We start from the raw sequence: 12,018 nt of genomic DNA on the forward strand, positions 1-12,018 counted from the left end.
TTAAATTTTAATCTTATTAATATAATATTTTATATTATTTTTTATGGAAGATCAATATACTAATTTGAATATCTCAATATTTTTTAAAAATGATAATTTATTTTAATTTTTTAATAAAATAAAATCAACTGGATATTTTCTACATTAGCTACCCACCCATTTATCTTATTCAACACTTTTTTTAAAAAAAATTATATTAAGTAAAAAATTAAAATGATTATTAAACACATTTAAAATATTAAAGGTTAAAAATTTTCATTTTCAATAAAATTATCATTAAACACATTTAAAATATTAAATGATTATGAAATTTTTCAATAATTTATCAAACACACACTTCCCTTATAATTTAAAGGTGAGAAAGAAATTATTTATATTCTTAGTTATCTTTGTTAACCTCACACTTGTGCTTGAATTTCAGCCCCTACACTACAAAAAATAGTATAATTTTAGTCCCTACAATACAAATATATATATATATAAAGTATATAGTTTTGTGTCTCATCATGTATTTGAATTATATATTTTTTGTATAATTATGGTATCATTTATATTTTGTTTTATAGTTTTTGTCATTTTCAGGGTTGATAAAAAGTACTATGGAGGTCCCTATATTAGAAGTTAGATTGCATTTTGTCCCCTTTTATTAAAAAAATGGGCTAATTAGTTTTTATACGTTAAATCAAAGGGCAAATTGATCATTTTTGTTAAAATTGTCCATTTGAATTGTTAAAAACTATGGTGACTAACGGAATAGTCAGATAATAATACGTAACATGCCACGTGTATCTTATGTTGATGTACATGAACTAATTTTTAATAAAAAGATCAGTTTGCTCTTTAATTTAATGTACATTTTTCCTATTTGAATTATATATACCGGAAGAGTATTTCATTTTCAACCAGCAAATTCTGTCAGCAAACATTGTCATTACATGATGATTCTTTGATTGGTCGGTTGATTGGTGGAAATGACAAAAGACAAGCCATTATTTTACCTACAATGAAATTTACTGGCATCTGTCATTGTTAATGCTTATGCAGACTGTGCAATACTTATCTATCCAACACATATTTGGATTTGAATTAAGTGTTGCATCAACACTAACTATATGAAAGAAAAAGAAAACAAAGGTTGGGTTCTTAAGTTACTTGAAATCTAATGCAAAGCAACAAGTACACTTTACCTAATATGTTGCTTTTCCTTTGAGTAAAAAAAACAGACCTTTTATCAATGGCTTTCTGCTGCAACCATCACTTCCATTTTATTTGAAATAATGAATAAAAAATGGAGTTTTTGATATGATATTTCAGCTGCTAAATTATTATTTAAAAGCTGCAGAGATTCAAAAAACGCTATTACTGTCACACAAACAAGACAAAAGTGTAGCAAAGTAGTGTCACTTTCAGCTTATGTTCTTTTTAATATTTTTGGATGCTTTTATTATGGAGTTTTTTTAGTCAATATTTGTTTTGATTTATTTAATGTTTTTGAAGCAAAACCAGAAAACAAAACACACAAAAGTGAGTCATTGACTATGTTTTCTTTGTTGATGTAAGGGCATCTAGCTGAGGCTTTGTACATGAAAGAAAGTGTTTAAAATCGACCCTTCACGCAAAATGGGACCAATGTGATTGAAAGTGAAAATACTAATAGAATCTATCATAATTCTTAAATGACTGCTTATCATTTTGTTTTGGTTTTTACCTTACATTCAATGTCTGATAGGTGGTCAGAAGACTCTTTGAATGCCACCTTATGACTTGTGGGATTTTTGATAAAGCCTCAAACCTTTTACCAGACAATCCAATGGGTTGCCATACAATGCTATTTCTCTTGATTAGGGTTTGTGTATATATCCCGTTTCAGTCAATTTATATTCTGCCCCCTTGTTAAAAAATAAATAAATTAGTCATTAATATTTCTTGTTAAAAATTTTATTCATTTTTACTGTTAAAAACTAACGTGGCTGATAAAATAATCAAACAATTACAGGTAACGTGCCATGTATGCCTCATTCTGATATACATGGACCAATTTTTAGTAATTAAAATGGATAGATTTTTAATAAGACCAGTTTATTTTTTAATCTAATATATAAGAACTAATTTCCTTATATTTTGAGTAGAGAACACAAAATTCAATCTAACTTCATGCTTTTTTTTTGTCGAGGTTTGCGATTATTCCTCCCAACAACATCGTCTCCAAAATTAAGATCTCCACTTGAGAATGCAATGCTTTTTGTCATTAAACTTTGTGCCAATGCGTTTAATTTCATTTATGATTTAGAAAAAAACCATAAATAAAAAAGGTCCCTCCACAAAAGGGGTGCATTAAACATTTAGTACAAAACAGTCAATGCAAATTGCAGAAATGCTAGCCATTCGATGCTAAACCAAGGACCTGTGTCCATGACCCCCCATTGTTTTTTGGGCTTGGGGCACATTTTTGACAGAGTTTTTGAAATTGGGGTCATAACTTTGTATAGGCTTAGGCTGCAACAGTAGTACTTTTGCTAGACTCCATCCAGCCCGTGTGAGTGGTGCCCTACCCTTTGCTTGCCAGCTATATGTATAGTTAAGAGATTAGAAAAATCTGTATGTATTTTATCATTTTTATTAAAAAATAATAAATTTATCCCATACTTTACATCAATGAGCAAAATTATCATTCTTTTAAAATTTCATCCATTTCATCATTAAAAATTGATTCATGTATAATTATCTGATTATTACATCAATTTTTAATAATAATAATGGATGAATCTTTAAACAAAAAAAATCAATTTACTTAATGATTTAACCTATGAAAATTAATTTATCAATTTTTTAAAAAGAAAATAGAAAATATAATAAGATGCAATCATACTTTACCAAACATTGACACAATTTTACTATTTCAATAAGTGTAAGTAGTAAATATGAAAGAAAGTAGGCTTGAAGTACAATATATAATCTTTAAATGGAAAGAGTTGAAAGACTTGTTTTTTCTTTTCTAAAAAGGAAATTTACTTTTTTTCTTTTCAGAACTTATTAAATTGTAATTTTCCATATTCATGTTCATGTTATTAAGTGTATATGTATACCGTTATATTAAGAGTTGTATTTTGTTCCGTCTATTTATAAATAGGAGAATAATGTCTTTCAGTATACTTAAACTCAAGTCATATTGATAACAATACTCATATCAATCAATATAAAACTCAATCGATTAAGTGTGAGTATATATTTATTTTTTATTTTTTTATATATTTTAAATATTGTATTCGAATATGTATAAAATATAATATTAAAAAAATAAGAGTAAGAATCACATGACGAATGAGTAGATTCAAAGATTAGCCTATTAAAAGAAACAGGTGTATTAATTGCATGCATGGCTTATGCTAGACTTGCTAGCTTCAGTAAAATGATTGGCAACCAAGAAAATGACAGAAAGTTTGAGAATTAAATTATCATTTTAAGTTTCAACTTAACAATAATATTTATGGGTTTGAATTTTTTTTATACAAATTAATCCCTAAATTTAGTAATTATTTTCATATTGAGTTTGAATTAGACAATTGTTTCTATATTGTTGCATGCACAACTTATGCTGGACTGGACTTCTAGCTTTAGTAAAATGATTGGCAACCAAGAAAATGAAAAAAAAAAAATTCTAAAGGTTAAATCGCTATTTAGAACCTGAATTTGGCAGTAAACTCACATTAAAGCTTAATTTTTTTTTATCCAAGTTAATCCCTGAATTGATAATCATTCCCATATTAAGTTTTAAATTTGACAATTGTTGCCACATTAGGACCTAAACTTTAAGGTTTTCAAGAAAATATCAAAAACTAAGTTGTACTAAAAAAAATTCAAACCTCACTGTGAAAACAATTGTTAAGTTCAAAAACTAACTTGGACCAAAAAAAAAAGTTCAGCCCTAATGTGGGAATAGTTGTCAAGTTCAGGCCCCAAAATGTGATTTAACCCAAAGTTTAAAGATAATATATATCATACACATTTGATTGCTTACCTATATATATTACAGCTAGCAGCAAAAATATGATGGGGTATGTTGAAAGTTGAAACCAAGTTACTGCTGCCTAGTGATTTTTAGTTTGGCAAGCAGGAAGCATGGAAGCATAGAAGCATGTGGTGTGGAACAGTTAAAGAGGAATGATTTAGGACATTCAATGATACACATTCACTACCATATGAACTGCACCGACAAATTAATGATATGCAAAGTTGAACAGTATATCATATATATATGTATATCACTGTTGGACCATAGTATGTTCAGCACTTTGCAGGCTCACAATGAACACTATGATCACATGATGTTCAATCAGAATAAACACTTGCAATGAAGACTTGGATTCTACATAGAGATGTAAATAAACTAAATAAAGCAATTCATTTGCAGCTACACAAACCATATATGAAACCAGATGGAGCAAAACTCTAATATTTTAATTTCTTTATGAAAATTGCCATATCAAAACAATCAAAGCACATGTTTCATACATTCCATATATGAATTCTAGCACAAAACATCAAACATGAAACAGTTATATCACACCATATCAAAGGAGACTTGCCACTGTCAACTCTTGGTACTTACTGGAGCGTGTCTTTGGTTCAGTATATCATTATTTTTCAGTTGAAGCAAGCTCCCCTAAACAGAAAAGGTTATTGCTATTGATTTACGTAGGGTTAGTCTTGCTGCTTTGATGCCATTGAGCTATCAGACTGGGGTACGTGGCCTTGGGCATCTGAGTAAGGTCTAATGAAAGTTCTTCGCCACCATACCTCAAAAGCCCTTTGAAGATTGGGGCAGTTGTCGCCAGCCTTGAGAAAACTTCCTAACCAAGTAAGCAGAATACTTTGCTGATCCTCTAGAGGCAAAGTGAGAATCGTCCTACCGATGCCTTCCTCCACAACTTTCCTATCAAATGACCTGCAACCATGTTGCAACCAGTTGTAGTCATTGATCAATGGTTGCAACCAGGTTTGTAACAATAACTGACGAGTGTCCTTCGCTGGTAGCAACTCCCCTTTTCCGATTCCAACAAATAACCGAGCTGTAATGCAACTAACATGGTGTCGAGACACAATGGGAAGCTTCGAATGTAATGTTGCTAATTCTTGCTGGCTAGCCCACATTAGTGCAAATTCATCTGCTGATTGCCTGTCAGCCAAAATCTCAAGCAACCATGAGAGATTATCTGCCTCCAAAGCTATTTGTTTCACCACAGGTTCTCTGCGGTCCATGGATTTATCACTTGGTTCTAGTTCAACTGCTTGCTTGAACAGAGATAAAAGTGAATCCAAGCAACTTCTGGACAATGTATAAACTGTTTCATTGCAGACGTCGGCTGGACCACCATAGCTCGGGAGGCTATTATTCTCTCTAAGAAGCTTCAATACTACAGATTTCATTTCACGCCGTCCTCTCTCCTCATTGCTTTTAAGAACAAGTTCCATTATGTGTGAAATAGTGTCATTAGGGGGATTAGTGACATTAGAGGAGATGCGTTTTAATACTGGTGTGACCCCGATACCTTCACCCTGGAGTCGCAAAACTGAAGAGACCACCTTGTCTTCTTCCTCTTCGCCAACCCAAGGAACTGCTTCTAAATATTCCAAGCATGACTGTATGCACGAGTTAAAGCCAAGTAGTTCGGCAACCTGCAAAGAAGTTCATAACACGCGTAAGGGAAGTTTTGTAAAAGGACAAATTTTAATATGCATTATCTGGTTTCACAAAAAGAGACATTTAACAATACATTCTACATGTATTGAAGTTTATGACTAAACAAATTGTTGGATGTCAATCAACATCACAGACAACTTCAAATAAACAAAGATCGCATGGCATAAACTAGTGAATATCATTCATGGATCGAAATATAATAGACCATGCATCTTAAGCGAGCTTGAAATAGAACATGCAGGTCACATGATTCTTAGTGTTAGCAAGAATAAGCTATATGTAAAAGTACCATGGAAGCCCCCATACCAGGACTCAGATTGTATTTTTCCCCATTCACTCAAAAAATGGGCAAATTAGTCCATATACATTAGATCAAAGAGCAAACTGGTCCTTTATATTAAAAATTTCATCAATTTTTACGGTTAAAAACTAGCGTAGCTGACAAAATAATCAGACAATTACATGTGGTGTGCCACGTGTACCTCATGCAGACATACAAGGACCAATTTTTAACAGTAGAAACGGATGAAATTTCTTAAGAGGACCTCTAATCTAACGTATAAGAACTAATTTGCCCATTTTTTGAGTAAAGAAGGCAAAATGCAATCCGTATCCTAGTACAAAGGCCTCCATGATACTTTTAACGAATAAGCTACATCAAGCAAGCAGAGAAACAGAATGGTATAGGCAGTTGTTAATGAGGTCAATTCATAATCCTATATAACCCCTATCTCCAAGTTCTCTGAGTCGAAACCATTGCTTCACAAGGAATGGTAACATCCATATCAGCCGATAGACATACTAAAGTATGATAGGAGATTTGAAGAATATAAGTAAATCCTAAACATATTTATAACATTCTCAATGGTTAAGTACTTCTATTCTGCTTTTCAAGCATAAGAAATAAATTTTGATCTGCCAATATACAGTATGGCACAGCATAAACATAATTATCAGTTGTAATGCTAATTGCTCTACAAGTCCATGTATGTTAAAGAAAATAATAACATATTGATTTCGAACATGGCAAGCATGAATACCGATTGTATTGGTAAAAGTTCAAAAGTTATATATGGTCTCAAAATAACACACGGGTCTTTCAGTGTGCAGATATGCCTTCAATTTGAGCTTGCAATCAACACCATCTTTTCACTAGAATTTAAGTTCAGAGAGATATGACACAGTTGAGTACCAACATTATGATTATTATTTGTGAAGATAAGACCGGTATTAGAAATGGTGTTTTTAGCATGTATGTGTATGCACAATATAAAAGGATTCAGCACCTAAAAATAGAAGGGCCATAGCACGAATATGCAAATTACCTTGAGAATGCGAAGCACGCGTGAAACACTTTGTTTGATTAACCGCTGCTTCATTTCTTTACAATACATCAACCCCACGGTTTCGACATAACTTTCAACATCCTCGCAGTCATCGATTTCAAGGCAAGACAAACCAGGCTCTTGTCCAGAAAGTTTATCAGTAAAAAAACAGCTATGCTCCATTAGAACTTTCTTGTGGACACTCAATTTCACACAAAACCCTTGCTTCCCAAGTAGAATCACCTTCATATCACTTGTTCCTGGTTCACCATACTCGATCGCCACATTCCTAGGCACATGTTCTACCTTAGGTCTCAGCACCCTCTCTGGAACTACTGGTGCACTAATACCATGATTAACTGGAGTAAAAGTTCTTTGATCACCATAAGTAGCTGTTGGCTTTATTGGTGTAGTCATCGGCTTCTTCTCGGTTACCGGGATTTGCTTCTTATGAGCAGTAACCTGAGGTGGCGGGGAGGAGGGTTTGGGCTTGTTTAAAGGCTTTTGTGATTTAAGAGTCTTTTGAAACCCAACAGGAGATGGACAACACCAAAAACCTTCAGGGGTCACTGCAATTGGAACATTTCTAATCTTGGTTTGACCCTGTTCTACCTTAGGAAGTCTAATTTCAGCCATTTCCAACACCAACTCAATGCATTATTTTAAGAAAAAACAAGGCATAAACTCCCTAAAGTTAAGTTCCTAAAGATTTTTATGCAAAAAGACTATATGAACTTACCTGAAACATGCATTTAACAGTAATCTACAATAGTAAAGAACCTAAAAATTTCTTCATCAAACAACAACAAATCACAGGGTAAGAAAGATAAAAAAAAAAGAAAGAAAAAGCAAAAATCTTTAGAGATTCTCCTATTCCTAGCTGTAGAAAAAAAAAAAGAGCACCTTTTTTGTACCCAACAAAGAGAATATCGAAAACTTCAAAACACTAAAGCCATAGCAAAAGAAAGACTGGTATTAATGTTTTAACCTGGTATTTGCTATCTCCTTTGAAAACCCATCTTCAATATCTTATTTTCTAAGCCCACAGGTGCCTAAAATGATTGATTGAGAGCTATGGTGTTAAGCATCAAGGGAACCATTCGACTCAAGACTTAGGCCAGGGCAGAATAATGAGTAAAGTGTCATACTTTATATTTTGTATATAAGAAATAGAAAGAAAACAAAACCCCACAACAGCTAAAGCAAAAAAAAAAGAAAAAAATCAAATATTAAAAAAGGGGAACTTTACCACTGTTTCTGTCTCAACTAAGCTTTAGATAACTGTTGTTGTTTTTTACCTTGCAAGTCTGAATATTCTTCCTTTTGTACTAAAAAAAAAACCACTTGCTAATTCCTCTATTTAATCAAAACAAGTTTTCATTTTTTAATGGTTTCTTATCATTTTTTAAAAAAGAGATTTTCTACTCTCATTAAAGTTTTTTTTTAAATGCCAAACCCCATAAATTTTTGGGTTCTTATCTGTCTTTGAGGTGTTGTTGCTTTTATGGGACGCTGCTGGATTTTCGATGCAGAAGAAGAGAGCATCGTTTTCATTAATACTGACCGGGTGTGAGTCAAATGACTAATTAAAAGGTGATTTATTTATGGATAAGTCCCTGAACTTGTCAATTTTCTCAATTTAGTCTGATTTTTTTGTCCGCATGCATTTTTTTCTCAATTTTGTTCATGTAATGGTGTAGTACTTTGACATTATATCACATCATCACATGAAAATTATTTTTTTTTAAAATTCAATTAATAATGTGATACAATTTTAGAGTATTACATCACTATAGAAATCAAAATTAAAAAAAAAATTGTGACTAATATAGACCAAAAAAGTTCAAAGATGAAATTAAAAAAAAAGTTGCTAAGATTAAGGATTAAATGTTGACTAATTGAAAGGTTGGTTTGAGTCAAATGACTAATTGAAAGGTGTTTTATTTAGGGAAAAAGTGACATTTAGTCTCTGAATTTATCAACTTTTTCTAACTTAGTCCTTGATTTTTTTTGGTCCGCATATAACTTTTTCTAGTTTTGTTTATGTATAAGTATGACATTTGAGATTGTATTACGTCATCACATAAAAAATTATATTTTTCTAAAAAAAATCCAAGTGATAAGAAGACACAATCTTAAAGTGTCACATTATCACAAATACCAAAATTGGAAAAGTTTTTACCAAGTTCAAAAGCTAAATTTTGACTTATCCCATTTATTTAGATGAATCTAGCTAAAATTTGGATGTGATTCAACAAATGCTGATGTTAGTTAATAAATTGATATGCTTGTGATTTTAAGATATTTATCGATTTAAATCTTATCTTTTGCTTAACTATGAGATTTTCTCATGATAAAATTGATATTTTATAAAAGATTTTCGATATTAGGTACTCATATATTGGATTGTGATTAAATTCATAGTAAAGTTTGATTAAACCCCTAAATAAAAGTAACATTTTTTATTTACAAATTTTGAATTTCTGATTTTATTCGTTGGGGGACATTAAGCTCTATGTTTAACAAATTGATTTGATCGACTTTAGTTGGGAAAATTGACCAAATCGAACCGATTTTGATTTTGTTGTTTTTTTCAGTTAATCAATTTTGGGTTATTAGGTTAGATTTATATGGTTATGCATTTATTATATATCATAAAATATAGATATATTTTAAATAATTTTAAATAATATCAAATAAATTAATGTTTTTGGTCAGTTTAATTTGGGAATTCGAAAAAAAGATAATTAAAATAATATAAAATAAATCAAATTTTTTGGTCAAGTTCAATTTGGGGATTCAAAAAAAACGATAATAGACCGAATTAAGCTATTAAATCAATGCCAAAATTGACCAACATGCGCTACTCGACTAAACTTCAACTGGAAAATAGAATGGGTTGATTTTTTCAATTTTTCGGTTAAAACCGAAAATTGCTTTCCCCTATTAGGAGTTGGTGAAGGGCATTTTGAGGAGAAAAAAATAATCAAATTATGGGATCGAGAGTGTTTTTATGTTAAAGAATTTTGGTGTCGGGTAGTCATATTGGATCATAATTAAATCTGGCAAGCTAGACAGGACCCCTAAATGAAAGAGGCATTTTCTTTTTTCAGAAACATGTCGTGATTTTGTTTAAGAGATATCAAACTTCTTATTATTTGACACAATAAACCGCGATACCTATTGGAAGTTGGTGAAGCGCATTATGAGAAAATAAAATGAATAGTTTTAAAATTATTATTTCTGGTAACTTTTATGACCACAACAGTAATTTGGACAAATTTATGACATTTTAAAGCAAGGGAGCTAAAAACATAAGGGATAACTTCAATATTTAGTCCCTGAGCTTAGTAATTTTTAATTTGCTCCCTACATTTTCTTTGCCTATTTTAATCTTTGAATTGGGTATTTTTTTTTTCCAAAATTGGTCTCTATGATAATGTGACACACATACTACATCATCGTTTAATTTTTTTTAAAAAGAATATTTTTATGTGATGATGTGACATAGCATTAAAATATCACGTCATCACATAAACCAAAATTAAGAAAAATTACAAAATCTCAAGATTATAAAAACTAAAAAAATTGAAAAAAAAATGTCAAATTTAGAGACTAAGGGTGAGTTTGGATGGACGGTGTGTTTACCTACAGTTAATGTAAAAATAACGATGGCGATGATATTAGATATTGTAACAATATTGTAGTGTGAGACAAAAAATAAGATAAACGTATCCTACCGCTCATCCAGACTCACCTGAATGTTATTTTATCCCGAAACATTATAAAAGATGTTATAACCTTGGAATATTCAAATTAAATTGTATATAAAAAAATCATATTGAGAAATTATGTTAGATTCTAATCAAACAACTCAAATATATTATTTAATTAAACCATTTATTCTTAATTCATTTATTTCCTCAAAGTTATTAGATATTCCATCATGTCATTGGTCCCTTCAAATTTACCCTTTTGTTTTCTAATTTGCCATAAATTCAGATCTTAATAAAAGCTTCTGAATGGACCCATCTGTAAATAGTAAATAATAAATAATAAAGAAGGAAACATCTTGATTTATGGGAACATGAAAATATACTTACTTTATCAAAAGGAGGAAGCTTTTGCATGTGGCCATTTTATATACAATATGATGAAATTAGTTAAGGCTCTTCAAAGTCTTTTCTTTTTGGGTAAAACAATATTTAGTTCCTAAATTTAATATTTTTTCAATTTAGTCCTTACATTTGTCTACATTAGTCTTAGGATTTCACAAATTTTTTTTTAATTTTTGATTCATGTGATGACGTGATACTTTGATATTGCGTCATGTCATCACTCAAAAAACTAAATATTTTTAAAAAGATTAAAATATACTAAACTTTTCAAAATTTTAGAATTTAATTCCTGTACTTTTTTTTTCAAGAACTGAGTCTATCTATTTTTCAGAATTCAAAGTTGTTAATTTTTTTTGTTAACTTCTTGGTGTGACATTTTAAAATTTTAAAATAAAAATCCTCACTTCATAGCTATGTTATTAAAAAATGAGGTTGTAATGAACTTGAATTTACCAAAAAAATTAATAGGGCTAACAATTGAACCTAAATTTTGAAATTTAAAAAGTAGAAAGACTAAATTCTTGAAAATGAAAGTACAAGGACTGAATTTTAATTTTTCAAAAAATACAAGGACTTAAAGATATTTAACCTTTTTTGAAAATGTAGGTAAAAACATAACACAATCTCAAAATACCATATCATCACGAGGACCAAAATTAAGAAAAAAATTGTCAAGTTTAAGCCAAGATCAAATTGAAATAGTTGATAAATTCAGGGACTAAATATTGTTTTTTATTTTTAGTTTGGTTCTAAGTTCAAACACTGGTCTGTGTTTTACTCTTTAAGAAAAGGTTCTGCTGGAATGCAATAATGGAGTGTTTCAGCAATGATGGGAAAGAAGAATAAAAGAATCATTTGCAAAGATGGGCATGGC

The 12,018-nt window shown here is 30.5% G+C and overlaps 1 protein-coding gene across 1 annotated transcript; it reads right to left on the minus strand.

Annotated features, from left to right (window-relative positions):
- Positions 1–4,439: 4,439 nt before the first annotated feature.
- LOC107909359 (BTB/POZ domain-containing protein At3g50780) lies at positions 4,440–8,554 on the minus strand. Its single transcript, XM_016836846.2, has 2 exons — positions 7,027–8,554; positions 4,440–5,676 (listed from the first exon to the last, which is right to left on the minus strand). Exons 1-2 carry the CDS (start codon positions 7,660–7,662, stop codon positions 4,702–4,704), a joined length of 1,611 nt encoding a protein of 536 aa, XP_016692335.1. The 5' UTR covers positions 7,663–8,554; the 3' UTR covers positions 4,440–4,701.
- Positions 8,555–12,018: the final 3,464 nt, after the last annotated feature.

This window comes from Gossypium hirsutum, chromosome D03 (genome assembly GCF_007990345.1).
Source record: "Gossypium hirsutum isolate 1008001.06 chromosome D03, Gossypium_hirsutum_v2.1, whole genome shotgun sequence".
In the NCBI taxonomy this organism is placed as follows: Eukaryota; Viridiplantae; Streptophyta; class Magnoliopsida; order Malvales; family Malvaceae; genus Gossypium; species Gossypium hirsutum.

What these genes read in the sequence shown, in the direction of transcription:
- LOC107909359 (XM_016836846.2), bottom strand. Translation starts at nt 7,662, where the DNA reads ATGGCTGAAATTAGACTTCCTAAGGTAGAACAGGGTCAAACCAAGATT. An exon ending in GCGTGCTTCGCATTCTCAAG is followed by an intron (nt 5,677 to 7,026) that starts GTAATTTGCATA and finishes ACTTCTTTGCAG; the next exon opens with GTTGCCGAACTACTTGGCTT.